This window comes from Ovis aries, chromosome 3, assembly GCF_016772045.2.
Source record: "Ovis aries strain OAR_USU_Benz2616 breed Rambouillet chromosome 3, ARS-UI_Ramb_v3.0, whole genome shotgun sequence".
In the NCBI taxonomy this organism is placed as follows: Eukaryota; Metazoa; Chordata; class Mammalia; order Artiodactyla; family Bovidae; genus Ovis; species Ovis aries.
In genome coordinates this window covers 119,137,097-119,152,625 of record NC_056056.1, presented here as the reverse complement: position 1 = coordinate 119,152,625, position 15,529 = coordinate 119,137,097, and the positions used below count along the sequence as shown (strand labels likewise).

The following is a 15,529-nucleotide window of genomic DNA, read 5'->3' as shown; positions in this document are numbered from 1 at the left end:
AGTCAGGCAAGTTGATTCCTCCAGTTCCATTCTTCTTTCTCAAGATTGCTTTGGCTATTCGAGGTTTTTGTATTTCCATACAAATCTTGAAATTATTTGTTCTAGTTCTGTGAAAGATGTGGCTGGTAGCTTGATAGGGATTGCATTGAATTTGTAAATTGCTTTGGGTAGTATACTCATTTTCACTATATTGATTCTTCCAATCCATGAACATGGTATATTTCTCCATCTATTAGTGTCCTCTTTGATTTCTTTCATCAGACAGACATATAGATCAATGGAACAAAATAGAAAGCCCAGAGATAAATCCACACACCTATGGACACCTTATCTTTGACAAAGGAGGCAAGAATATACAATGGAGTAAAGACAATCTCTTTAACAAGTGGTGCTGGGAAAACTGGTCAACCACTTGTAAAAGAATGAAACTAGATCACTTTCTAACACCGCACACAAAAATAAACTCAAAATGGATTAAAGATCTAAATGTAAGATCAGAAACTATAAAACTCCTAGAGGAGAACATAGGCAAAACACTCTCAGACATAAATCACAACAGGATCCTCTATGATCCACCTCCCAGAATTCTGGAAATAAAAGCAAAAATAAACAAATGGGATCTAATTAAAATTAAAAGCTTCTGCACAACAAAGGAAAATATAAGCAAGGTGAAAAGACAGCCTTCTGAATGGGAGAAAATAATAGCAAATGAAGCAACTGACAAACAACTAATCTCAAAAATATACAAGCAACTTCTGCAGCTCAACTCCAGAAAAATAAACGACCCAATCAAAAAATGGGCCAAAGAACTAAATAGACATTTCTCCAAAGAAGACATACGAATGGCTAACAAACACATGAAAAGATGCTCAACATCACTCATTATTAGCGAAATGCAAATCAAAACCACAATGAGGAACCACTTCACACCAGTCAGAATGGCTGTGATCCAAAAATCTGCAAGCAGTAAATGCTGGAGAGGGTGTGGAGAAAAGGGAACCCTCCTACACTGTTGGTGGGAATGCAAACTAGTACAGCCACTATGGAGAACAGTGTGGAGATTCCTTAAAAATTGCAAATAGAACTACCTTATGACCCAGCAATCCCACTGCTGGGCATACACACTGAGGAAACAAGAATTGAAAGAGACACATGTACCCCAATGTTCATCGCAGCACTGTTTATAATAGCCAGGACATGGAAACAACCTAGATGTCCATCAGCAGATGAATGGATAAGAAAGCTGTGGTACATATACACAATGGAGTATTACTCAGCCGTTAAAAAGAATTCATTTGAATCAGTTCTGATGAGATGGATGAAACTGGAGCCGATTATACAGAGTGAAGTAAGCCAGAAAGAAAAACACCAATACAGTATACTAACACATATATATGGAATTTAGGAAGATGGCAATGACGACCCTGTATGCAAGACAGGGAAAGAGACACAGATGTGTATAACGGACTTTTGGACTCAGAGGGAGAGGGAGAGGGTAGGATGATTTGGGAGAATGACATTCTAACATGTATACTATCATGTGAATTGAATCCCCAGTCTATGTCTGACGCAGGATGCAGCATGCTTGGGGCTGGTGCATGGGGATGACCCAGAAAGATGTTATGGGGAGGGAGGTGGGAGGGGGTTCATGTTTGGGAATGCATGTAAGAATTAAAGATTTTAAAATTTAAAAAATAAAAAAATAAAAAAATAAAAAAAAATAAAAAAAAATAAAAACAAAGATAAAAAAAAAATAAAGAGCTAATTAAAAAGCAAATTCAAGAAGCCAAAAAAAAAAAAAAGGAATCTACGAAGTTAATATTCAAAATGGTGTTTGCAAAAAGTTTCCAGAGATTCCCAAATTTTTCCTAGGTCTGTTAAAATCCAAGAGAATGTAAGTGTTACACCTGTAGAAGATTTTTAAAAAGGCTTATAAACATATTTGTTATCAATGCTTTATTGTTGAAAACAAAAATCAAAATTCTCTGGCACATAAAACAATTATTTCTACAAAAGGAAAGCCTACAAAACTTGATAATTTATACAAATAACAGTTTCTCAAAAAAATAAAATTTTAATTTAGTAAACTTGTCTTGTGCTCTATAGTTTTAGCACTGTCTGCAATAATCCACCATAAATCCCTGAGCGGAGACATTTTTTTGACCATGTTCTGTAGACCTCCCCCAACCCTCCCCCCAAGTTGGTCAGTTACTAAGTCCAGCCCTGTAGTGAAAGGTGTCAGGGACATTTAGTTATTAATGATCCATGCATTTTATGACACAGGTCCAATTATTATGCTACTTGGGAACTGGGTCAACATGAAGTGCCTCTACTGTGCAATCAGTGAAACTATCAAGAACCAAGTGTGTGAAAGGAAGAATAATAACAATTTAAAGACACAAAATGTTAAGACAAGGAAGCCATCATACGTCAATAACTATTTAAATAAATAAAAATGTTAGACATTGAATTCACCTCTATATCCTTATATTAAATTCCTTTTTTTCTTTTTCCTTTGCAATTGCCAATGCACTAGAAGATGAAAAATATACCTCAACCCATGCTTTTGGTTTGACCATGGGTTTGCTTTTGTTAAACATTAAATATCATTCTGAAAACACAGTGATTTAGTTATAATTTAACTTTTGGCCCTTCAATGAAATGGTTACCAATAAAATGTTACATATTTGGAGGGCCTTCTTTTAATGCCATTAACAAATCTCTCCCACTACATTATCTCTTTCACCAAAACACTAATGCCACAGAAGCACTACTTTAAATTCTTTACCCCACCATATTCAGATATGCAGCAAAACATACAAAATATGAAGAAACATATTATGATCTATTTGTACATGTAGCTTCCCTTAAATGGGGATGCTGACCATATACATGTGGAGTATGAAAGGACAAGAAAAAAAGCTAACTTTAAGTTGCAAAGAACTGGTTTAATGAATCAAGTTTTGTTATTTTGCTATGGCAGAATAATAAATAAATAAATATGCAGAGTACTGTATAGCTACCTTCTCTAGGAAGAAGTGGAGAGTGGATTGCTGTTTTTACAAAGTTAATTTTTAGTAGCAAAGTTTGACTGCAAGTCAAAAAATGTTCAATAAATGTTTCTCTCTACTTCATTTATAGTCTTTTACTTGTGAAATGATCACTGAAGTGGTTACTAATAGGCAATGAAATAAAATGCCAAATTTACTAGTGAAAAATAGTTTTCAACAGTGAAAAGCACTTGGCAGGAAACCTAGAAACACGTGGACTAATGCTATAGTCTACTGCAGCTTAAAATAAGTCATTTTTTTAATGTCTTTTGGGAAGAACAAGTATGATTAAAAATAATTTCTCAAAAACTTATCAGCACTGCTGTTCGGGTACCTATTAGAAAGTGATTAACATTTCATACCAATTCTTTCCAAAATATAAAATTGTCGGTAACACGGTCACGCAGACTTGATTTTTAACCCAGCAACATCTGGAAGGCACAAAGCATCTTCCCTTTTGGACTAGCTGCTGGTTAGGTATTGGAACTAGAACACTTTTTAAAGTTCTTCTTGATTTACTTCCTTATATAAGCATGGGCATTAGCTAGGAATAGCCATTTCACAAGGCAATTTCAAAAGCCTAAGATTTAAAACAATGAATTCTCCTAGGCAGTTTTGGGAAAAGTTGGTGACGTCAAAGTAAAAAAATGCCTGCCTGGCACACATGGGCCTCTCCCCTCCCCTCCGAGGACATCAGTGAGAAACGTGGTTTGCTTTCTCTTGCACATCCATTATAGAACATGAAAAGCAAAGGATGCCCACACGACAGTGACATCTAAATCATAAAATGTTGTGTGTACCAGTCAGGAAACAAATATAGACTCTGACAGGTCCTGACACAGTATTAGAAAAAGAAAAGTTTTCTAGGTTTTGGAAACTGATAAGTAGGCTGTCCCAAAGAGGGAAGGCAGCAATGTTAAGACAAATGGCCAGCTGACCAGAATTCACACCACACTCGAATCACCGCCCATGAACTTGACCTTAATGGTTTACCATGGTTGAAAAGACACCCTTACCTTTCTCTCACAGTGTTTAAGGAACAGTATAATTTCTAAATTAGCTTTCATAAATGAACCACATTTGAAACTTACACCCCTTCCCCCTTTTAGAATGCCAAAAGATCCTGTTAAGTGCTTGGGTTTACAGTTTTATGGGTAACGATTATATCCTTCAGGAAGTTTCCAACATTCGCCCCTTTTTTGGTGTCGATGGCTGTGTCCATAGCAAAGTGGATAATCCCAGAAGTGGCGGTGGCCTCAGGGACCTCTGCTCCTGGTCTCCACGTCTGAACTAGCTCTTGTCATAGCACTGCTGGGAAGCTCTGCTCCTTCATGAGTCCGGGTTTCACGTATGGAGGAGGGTGCGGTCCAGCTTTCCTGTGTCAGGTCTTGGAAGTCTTTAGGCCTTGCTTCTCCATGATGTTCCAGAGTTTTCGGAGATTGGACTGTGTGATGATGTCATCCGGCTTGAGCTGTAGTGCCCGCAGGTAGTTGGCCTCAGCCTTCTGGAGCCGGCCATTGAGGTGCAGGATGGCTCCCAAGTTCATCAGAGCAGCCGGATACTGGAACCAGAAAGAGGAAGGAAAACGATTAACAGACCGTGGTAAGCTTTCCCCCATGGAAGACAAAAATCTTCATCCATTTATGCAAATGATTCCCTTATGTCTGGAGGCATTTTATGGAAGCAATTTAGCAATTTATACCAATAGATAAGGATACCAAGAAGAGGGAAAAAAAAAAAAAAGCTTTCAAACAGCTGCTGTGTACTTCGTGCTTTAAAGAGAGTAGGCAGTTAGGGAAATAGTTGTTCCTTTAATGAGAAAGTATAGGTTACATATGAAGACCTAGTAACCTAGTCAGACTGTCCTTTCATTAGAAAAAAGGTTAAAAGGGATACAATTTTTGATGGAAAGAATTGAACTTTTCAACTCAATGCCAAGAAAGAAAAAAAAAAGAACTAAGTGGGAAAAGGTGACAAATAGTGCCTTTACTGACCTTTTTAGGGTGAAAACCCTGAAAAAAATTCAAATGCAACCACTAAAATCCTTTCTAAATTTAACTCAATAGTTTAATGAGATAAAGTTTTTACCATTTAAACTCATAATGATCAATGTTTACAATAAATAGAGCAACATAGTATGTAGCATGGCTTCCCAGGTGGCGCTAGTGGTAAAGAACTCACCGGCTAATGCAGGAGACCTGAGAGACATGGGTCCCATCCCTGGGTTGGGACGATCTCCTGGAGGAGGCCATGGAAGCCCACTCCAGTATTCTTTCCTGGAGAATCCCCATGGACAGAGTAGTCTGGCAGGCTACAGTCCATAGGGTCGCAAAAAACTGGACACAGCTGAAGTGACTTAGCACGTACAGTAGTAGTACTAGTTTAATACAATGGTTGCCATACCCAAATTCTCAAACATTAGTTAATGATAAATAACAAGACCCTCTCAAAGGGGGAAAAAAAAAAAAAACAAACACTTTGCTTGCTTTCTATGAGTAAGTGCTTTTCTGTTCTTGTCTTGTCCCTGGAACTTTCTAGCTAACAAAGTACAATTAGTATCTTGGCAGTTACATAAATGCATACTTCAAACATCAGACAAAACTAAAATTGTTTATGCTAAGATTATGTTTTCATGTTACAGCTGGTGTCAACTATTAATTGTCCTGGCAACTCTATGATGCAGCCTAAAATAATCACAATTATTTTTACAATTTAGTGTTTTTACAATGCAAGCATTTTTTTCAGCTGAATTCATATGACTCTGTCTACTCTTTACTGTAAATACAATTACTTCTAAATCAAAAACCATGCTGGGGGTGGGTATGGTTGAATAGCTCAGAGTAAATCAACTGGGAAAAGATGATCAGATTTGGATTTGAAGAGATCTGGATTTGAATTCTTGCCTAACCACCGGCTGTGACCTTGGTGAGGTCCCCTAACATATCTATGCCCCAATTCTTCCATTTATGAAATACTGAAATAACATCAATTTTTTTTTATGTTGTAAGAAAGATAAACTGAGAAAATAAACATAGCATAGTACATGCACATAATAAACACTCTACAAATGTCAAGTTCACCTTTTCTTTTCTCATTTTGCTTGAGGTCTAAAGCATGCATGTTTATGATTTTTATGTTGTTACACATACTTTATAATTTCTACTTCAATGGCTGCCTAACATGTCTCTGGATGCATACCAAAGTTCTTTTAAGTCAACTTCTGGGCACTATTTTCCAACTTTTCTGTATCCTTTTTCCTTTCCAAAAATAATGTGGCAAATATAAACTATTCCTGACCTTCAAAAACCTTTTGGTCAGGATGACTCCACACTTATCAAGAAAAATACAGATGGTCAACTTCTAATTTTAAACACCAAGCCAAATAAACATAGCTCTAAATTACATGTGCAGTGAATAGCTCCACATTGGGAACCTAAAATAACACCACCTACTCTGTCTTCCTAGAAGAACTTTATCACACTATACATTATTATACTGAGTTTCTTGGTGCTGCAACACATTTCTGAATTATGTTCACTCCCATAGCTTAGCACAACTGACAATAAACAGCTAGTAAATTGATGGTGAAGAATGTTCACAGCCTGGCTTACTGGATATGCAAAGTAGATAAAATGTTTAGACTTTCTCCTATCCAGAGTGGGAAGAAAGGAAACAGGGAGGGAGAACCATGGTTGGAGGCCATTCTTAACTAACCAGAAATAGAAAAGGCGCAGTGATGGGGCTGAGAGAAACCAGATGGCTCTGTGGGGTGGTGGTTATTTCTTGAACCACTTTATTATCAGAGTCTGTACCTAACTATAATTGCAACTCAAGGGGATTATTAAAAACACTTAGAGGTTACAGAGTCACACTGCCTAGGTTCCAATGCCAATTATGCCCCTGAAGCAGAGTGAGCATGGAGACTTCAGTTTCTTCTGGAAATGGGATAACAGAACCTGCTTCATAGGCCTGTTGATATTATATGATCATGTAAAAGTGTCAATTCCTCTTTTCTGTCTACTCATCATCTCAAACACACAAAACAGAATCTGTCAATGTGCCTAAATGACCACTGAGTCCAAACGCTGAGGATTTGTGAAATGGCTCTGCCTATACTAGGTTTGAAGCCTTTCTTAGGTTAAACCTGGAAAAGCCAGCTGGGAACACAGCTGGTGAAGTACATACTAGGTCACATAAACAGGCTCTATTATTGTTACTAAATTGTGGCCTTGGGTCCTTAGACTACTTCGAAGTAACCTTTCTGCTATCACGTGATGAAAAAAAATTAATATTTTCTAAGAAAACACAACTAGGAAGTTAAATCTGTTATCAAAATAAGTTTGGAATGTTAATTTATAATGATGTTTTGAAATAATTGTAATTTTGTATTATCCATGCTAATACTCATTAAGCAAAAGTAATAAAAGATTGACATTATGAAGTTAATGTGGGATAATCAATCTCTTGAAAGCTCACTTATACTCATTGTGTTCTCTAAAGAATAAAAATCCTAATAAACTAAAAACGTGCATACTTAAGAATATCATTGAATATTGTTAAGCAGTTATATATTTCCATGTTCAGATGAGACATTTTGGTTTAAATATGTCTACTTTAATAGAGTCTTTAAAAGTTCTCAAAAAATTTAAAAATTCTATGGTCATATATAATGCTTAAAGCATCACTACAGCTTCTTACTTGAGTAAACAGAAACTGATGAAATTTATATACTGGTGTGCTCACATGTGACGTGAGCATCACTGCTTTAGGTAACTACTTTAATAGTCAACCATTATTTTGATAAACAGGTTCATGTTTTCGTTAAAAATTTACAAATAAAAGTACATATAGACTTTCTTCTTACACAGTTGTTTTCTCTCTTCAAAGACAAGGGCTTTACCTTTTAGGCCTGTTCTATGTCCCTTCCACAGCACTGACTAGGGTAGCTTAGTGGATGTGCACTGGACTAAATGCTTTCAGGTCTTCTAGCCTTGCTACAAAAAGCACCAGCATTACCTGGGAGCTTGACAGAAACTCAGGATTTCAGGTGGCATGTACTGAATCAGAATCTAAATTTCAGCAAGATCTCCCTGATGCTTTGTATGCTTATTAAAATTGGAGAAGTACGGTTCTAGAGATCATTTCCAGATTCTAGATTATGTGCTTTTAGGTCTTCTGAGATGAAGTTTCCTATAAAAGGATGAAGTTCCTATAGAACAAAGTATGTCAGATCATATTTCTATCCTTTCATAAAGTAGGATTCTTCTCTTGGCCATGTAATTATTTTAGGGATTAAATGTTCCAAAGAGACTTTATTAACAGAAGCCATAAATGACTAAATATTGTTAGACAGAAGGAGAGGGAATGAGAAGAATTTTCATAACCAAAGAAGAGCAAGCAAGTTTTCTAAACGCTTTTAAAGACTACCTCACTGTATAACTGAAAGGCAAGAAGTCCAGGTGACTGGATGTCTGATTACACAGTGGTGTCACTGCTCTCTGCCAGCTGTGACTCATGGGCTGGGGAACAGAAACCCAACCACAACTGCTGATGTCTTCCCTCACACACATCCTCCTTTATTAAAGACAGCCGATGAAATGTTCAGGATGTTAACCAAGGCAGTCAGGCAGCTTGCAATTCAGGAACATTGGGCTTGCACTCATCACAGCAAATGACACCAGCTCCTACTTCACAGACTAGAAAGGAGAACCAGATCTTTCTTGTTTCCTTGAAGAGGACAGATGCTTTACATCAAAGGGGTTGACTAGGAGCCATACTGAGGCAACAAATGACGTCTTTTCCAAGTCTCTAGGGAATTATGCTTTTATCATTACTTTACTGTGGTCTTTGGCTTCTTGAGCACTGGAGAAAATAAGCAAAATTAAAATAATAGATGTATATTGGGATGGGGTAGAGCAAAGGCAAAATTATGAAAGTCTGATTCTAATCTAAAGCCCTTGAGGCTCCCAAGGAACCCAGCTGTACTCACAGGGTATCCTGATCACACAGGGATGGAAAACAAAGTCATCTTCCTTGCCTTGCCTACTACATACTCTGGAGGGATAGTGAGATCACAAGGGGATTTAGGACTGGAAATTCATCTTTCTACTGGGAACAGGATTGAAATATAGAATTTTAAACAGAGGAGTCTTTTCCTAGAAAAAAAGGAAAAGAAGGACTTGGTTGAAATGTTGTAGAGTTGAAAACCCACACAGTAACTGGTCTCTCTGTACTCCATTAGTCCCTGAGACCACTTCCTTTTTATGAAAATAAACCAATAGGCAAGAGAAGCTACGAAAAAGATGAAACCAGAGATAACAGTCTAGTTTTATATATCTATTTTCACTCCAAGTGTTGCTGAAATTATCCATATAGTTGTATGTTTACTGTTATAAGAATGAAATAAATTTTAAGACAAACTGTCTCAAGTTAGCCTTACCTAACTATCACTCAGTTAATACATTATACATCTTGGGAATGTTTTTTCAAGATAACCACCTTTAACCTCCTTTCTGAATTTGCAAACTTAAATGACTTAAGACTTTACAGTCTTAAGTTTTTAATGGATTATTACTCTTTTTCAAGTATTTATACATGTCAGCTTAATGAAGGTTGCCTACTGCTGTTGAACTGGATTCAGCTGAAATTGCTTACCCAGTTTAATTTACTGAAGCAGTAACTGTATCATGATGCTTAAAAATTAATGGTATAAACTTTTAAGAAACATATTCATGAAAAAAGTATTTTGCATACATTAAAGGATCTCTTTATATTTACTGTGCCTTGTACATGGCAAATATTTAATAAATAATTATGGAATTTAAAGCTTTTAAGATTATCAGGCTTCTGGAAGAAAAAGTGTAACATGGACGGAGACAAAAGTAGACATCTTATTCCCCTCAGTTCCAACATCAATCCTTCTTGGTCCCATCGGCATGGTTAATGGTCTAATGCCAAGATAGAAACCTAAATACCCGTCATTCACTGTGTTCTTCCACATGCACACATACACATTCATCTAATCGTCTTTTGGCAGCTTCATCTTCAAATCTCCCTTACACTCTCTTTTAATCATACTAGTTTCCTTTTCCCCAACTTGATTTAAGTCATGATCATTTTTTCAGATTGTTTAAATACAATTATTTTGACAGAAAAGAAGAATAAATCAATGGGTAGCTGAAAAGACCAAAGGTAAAAGATTAAATGAATGAACACAAAGGTAAAGCCATATGTAGAGTTTTTTCTTTATTATGAATTTTTTAGAGCATACAAAATTTCAGAGAATACTATAAAAACTGTTACTTGCCTAGCAAATAACTTGATAAAGACAAATGAAGAGAGGTGAAAGACTTCGACAGCTAGTCTAGGTACCGGGCCTAGGTCGCCGGGAATCAGGAGTGCGGCAGCAGTCATGACGGAGGGCACGTGTCTGCGTCAAAGAGGGGGACCCTATAAGACAGAGCCGGCCACAGACCTCATTCGCTGGTGGCTCAGCAATAAGATTGGGAGGTAGACATTGACCTGCTTTCAAGAAGATGATGATCCTGGCCAAGAGCAGTCTGGCCTGGAAGCTCACCTCTTGGGACTGGATACAAAGAGTTTCTTTAAGGACTTACCAAAAGCGCACATAGCCTGCAAGGGGGCTCTGAATGGGGTGACATTTTACGCTGCATTGCAGGCTGAGGATGGGCACTCATCAAGAAACAAAGGGAGAAAAATCAAATCAATAAAATTAGAAATGAAAATGGAGAGATCACAACAGACAACACACAAATACAAAGGATCATAAGAGACTACTATCAGCAACTATATGCCAATAAAATGGACAACGTGGAAGACATGGACAAATTCTTAGAAAAGTACAACTTTCCAAAACTGAACCAGGGAGAAATAGAAAATCCTAACAGATACATCACAAGCATGGAAATTGAAACTGTAATCAGAAATCTTCCAGCAAACAAAAGCCCAGGTCCAGGCGGCTTCACAGCTGAATTCTACCAAAAATTTCGAGAAGAGGTTAACACCTATCCTACTCAAACTCTTCCAGAAAATTGCAGAGGAAGGTAAACTTCCAAACTCATTCTAGGAGGCCACCATCACCCTAATACCAAAACCTGACAAAGAGGCCACAAAAAAAGAAAACTATAGGCCAATATCACTGATGAACATAGATGCAAAAATCCTTAACAAAGTTCTAGCAATCAGAATCCAACAACACATTAAAAAGATCATACACCATGACCAAGTGGGCTTTATCCCAGGGATGCAAGGATTCTTCAATATCTGCAAATCAATCAATGTAATTCACCACATTAACAAATTGAAAAATAAAAGCCATATGATTATCTCAACAGATGCAGAGAAGGCCTTTGACAAAATTCAACATCCATTTATGATAAAACTCTCCAGAAAGCAGGAATAGAAGGAACATACCTCAACATAGTAAAAGCTATATATGACAAACCTACAGCAAACATTATTCTCAATTGTGAAAAATTGAAAGCATTTTCCCTAAAGTCAGGAACAAGACAAGAGTGCCCACTTTCACCACTACTATTCCACATAGTTCTGGAAGTTTTGGCCACAGCAATCAGAGCAGAAAAAGAAATAAAAGGAATCCAAATTGGAAAAGAAGAAGTAAAACTCTCACTGTTTGCAGATGACATGATCCTCTACATAGAAAACCCTAAAGACTCCACCAGAAAATTACTAGAGCTAACCAATGAATATAGTAAAGTTGCAGGATATAAAATAAACACACAGAAATCCCTTGCATTCCTATACACTAATAATGAGAAAATAGAAAGAGAAATTAAGGAAACAATTCCATTCACCATTGCAATGAAAAGAATAAAATACTTAGGAATATATCTACCTAAAGAAACTAAAGACCTATATATAGAAAACTATAAAACACTAGTGAAAGAAATCAAAGAGGACACTAATAGATGGAGAAAAATACTGTGTTCATGGATCGGAAGAATCAGTATAGTGAACATGAGTATACTACCCAAAGCAATCTACAGATTCAATGCAATCCCTATCAAGCTACCAGTGGTATTTTTCAAAGAGCTAGAACAAATAATTTCAAGATGTGTATGGAAATACAAAAAACCTCGAATAGCCAAAGCAATCTTGAGAAAGAAGAATGGAACTGGAGGAATCAACTTGCCTGACTTCAGGCTCTACTACAAAGCCACAGTCATCAAGACAGTATGGTACTGGCACTAAGACAGAAATATAGATCAATGGAACAAAATAGAAAGCCCAGAGATAATTCCACACACCTATGGATACCTTATCTTCGACAAAGGAGGCAAGAATATACAATGGATTAAAGACAATCTCTTTAACAAGTGGTGCTGGGAAAACTGGTCAACCACCTGTAAAAGAATGAAACTAGAACACTTTCTAACACCGCACACAAAAATAAACTCAAAATGGATTAAAGATCTAAATGTAAGACCAGAAACTATAAAACTCCTAGAGGAGAACATAGGCAAAACACTCTCTGACATAAATCACAGCAGGATCCTCTATGACCCACCGCCCAGAATATTGGAAATAAAAGTAAAAATAAACAAATGGGACCTAATTCAAAGTAAAAGCTTCTGCACAACAAAAGAAACTATAAGCAAGGTGCAAAGACAGCCTTCAGAATGGGAGAAAATAATAGCAAATGAAGCAACTGAGAAACAACTAATCTCAAAAATATACAAGCAACTCCTGTAGCTCAATTACAGAAAAATAAACGACCCAATCAAAAAAAGGGCCAAAGAACATTTCACCAAAGAAGACATACAGATGGCTAACGAACACATGAAAAGATGCTCAACATCACTCATTATCAGAGAAATGCAAATCAAAACCACAATGAGGTACCGTTTCATGCCAGTCAGAATGGCTGCAATCCAAAAGTCTACAAGCAATAAATGCTGGAGAGGGTGTGGAGAAAAGGGAACCCTCTTACACTTTTGGTGGGAATGCAAACTAGTACAGCGACTATGGAGAACAGTGTGGAGATTCCTTAAAAAACTGGAAATAGAACTGCCTGATGACCCAGCAATCCCACCGCTGGGCATACACACCAAGAAAACCAGAAGTGAAAGAGAAACGTGTACCCCAATGTTCATAGCAGCACTGTTTATAATAGCCAGGACATGGAAGCAACCTAGATATCCATCAGCAGATGAATGGTAAGAAAGCTGTGGTACATATACACAATGGAGTATTACTCAACCATTAAAAAGAATACATTTGAATCCATTCTAATGAGGTGGATGAAACTGGAGCCTATCATACAGAGTGAAATAAGCCAGAAAGAAAAACACCAATACAGTATACTAACGCATATATAAGGAATTTAGAAAGATGGTAATGATAACCCTGTATGCGAGACAGCAAAAAAGACACAGATGTATAGAACAGTCTTTTGGACTCTGAGGAAGAGGGAAAGGGTGGGATGATTTGCACAAATGGCATTGAAACATGTATAATATCATATAAGAAATGAATCGCCAGTCTAGGTTTGATGCAGGATACAGGATGCTTGGGGCTGGTGCACTGGGATGAACCAGAGGGATGGTATGGGGAACGAGGTGGGAGGGGGGTTCAGGATTGGGAACACATGTGTGTATATATATATATATATGTATATATATATATATGAAGTCGCTTCAGTCATGTCTGACTGTGTGCAACCCCATGGACAGCAGCCCACCAGGCTCCTCTATCCATGAATTCTCTAGGCAAGAGTACTGGAGTGGGTTGCCATTTCCTTCTCCTATATAAACAAGGGCTATGTGGGTCACAATAAACTGTGGAAAATTCTGAAAGAGATGGGCATACCAGACCACATGACCTGCCTATTGAGAAATTTGTATGCAGGTCAGGAAGCAACAGTTAGAACTGGACATGGAACGACAGACTGGTTCCAAATAGGAAAAGGAGTACGTCAAGGCTGTATATTGTCACCCTGCTTATTTAACTTATATGCAGAGTACATCATGAGAAACGCTGGACTGGAAGAAACACAAGCTGGAATCAAGATTGCCAGGAGAAATATCAATCACCTCAGATATGCAGATGGCACCACCGTTATGGCAGAAAGTGAAGAGGAACTAAAAGCCTCTTGATGAAAGTAAAAGAGGAGAGTGAAAAAGTTGGCTTAAAGCTCAACATTCAGAAAACGAAGATCATGGCATCTGGTCCCATCACTCCATGGGAAATAGATGGAGAAACAGTGGAAACAGTGTCAGACTTTATTTTTTTGGGCTCCAAAATCACTGCAGATGGTGACTGCAGCCATGAAATTAAAAGAAGCTTACTCCTTGGAATAAAAGTTATGACCAACCTAGATAGCATGTTGAAAAGCAGAGACATGACTTTGCTGACTAAGGTCCTTCTAGTCAAGGCTATGGTTTTTCCAGTAGTCATGCATGGATGTGAGAGTTGGACTGTGAAGAAGGCTGAGCGCCGAAGAATTGATGCTTTTGAACTGTGGTGTTGGAGAAGACTCTTGAGAGTCCCTTGGACTGCAAGGAGATCCAACCAGTCCATTCTGAAGGAGATCAACCCTGGGATTACTTTGGAAGGAATGATACTAAAGCTGAAGCTCCAGTACTTTGGCCACCTCATGCGAAGAGTTGACTCATTGGAAAAGACTCTGATACTGGGAGAGATTGGGGGCAGGAGGAGAAGGGGACGACAGAGGGTGAGATGGCTGGATGGCATCACTGACTCGATGGACGCGAGTCTGAGTGAACTCCGGGGGATGGTGATGGACAGGGAGGCCTGGCGTGCTGCGATTCATGGGGTCGCAAAGAGTCGGACATGACTGAACGACTGAACTGAACTGAACTGAACTGTATAGCACAGGGAATTGTATTCAATATCTTGTGATAAACCATAATGAAAAAGAATATGAAAAACAATGTATGTATATGTATAACTGAGTCACTTTGCTGTACAGTAGAAATTAATATTGTCAATCAACTATCCTTCAATAAAGTAAATTAAAAAATAAAAAAGAAAGACAATTGAAGCCCCCAATATCTTTCACTGAACTCTCCCCTTCCTCCAAATAAAACCATTATCCTGAAGTTGGTATTTATTGTTCCAATGTATGTTTCACAGTTTTATTTTTTATGTGTCCATAGCAAATGTATGACCTTGTATATAAGTTTTAATTTTATACATTTGTCACTATCCATCATGGGATGCCAACCTGCCAAGCACTCACTTGGAACTTGAAATTTCTGCTTTTCATTTTATCTATCTTTGTTGATACATGTGAGGTTTAGCTCTTTCACATAAATTCTGTTGAATGACTATACATTTTCTGAAGGATGGGCATATAGACTCTTTTAAAGGACGCTGCAACTATAATTTAAAAAGCTACATGCATCTCTATGTTCACAGCAGCACTATTCACAATAGTGAAGACATGGAAACAAACTAAATGCCCAACAGATGAATGA

At 37.5% G+C, this 15,529-nt stretch overlaps 1 protein-coding gene across 1 annotated transcript in view; it reads right to left on the bottom strand.

The window, feature by feature from the left end:
* Window positions 1–1,941: 1,941 nt before the first annotated feature.
* TMTC2 (transmembrane O-mannosyltransferase targeting cadherins 2) overlaps window positions 1,942–15,529 on the bottom strand; it is a 435,678-nt gene continuing 422,090 nt past the window's right edge. Inside the window, exon 12 of the mRNA XM_004006230.6 lies at window positions 1,942–4,611. Coding sequence (XP_004006279.2) covers window positions 4,432–4,611 — 180 coding nt within the window. The 3' untranslated portion in view covers window positions 1,942–4,431. The remainder of the gene's footprint in view (window positions 4,612–15,529) is intronic.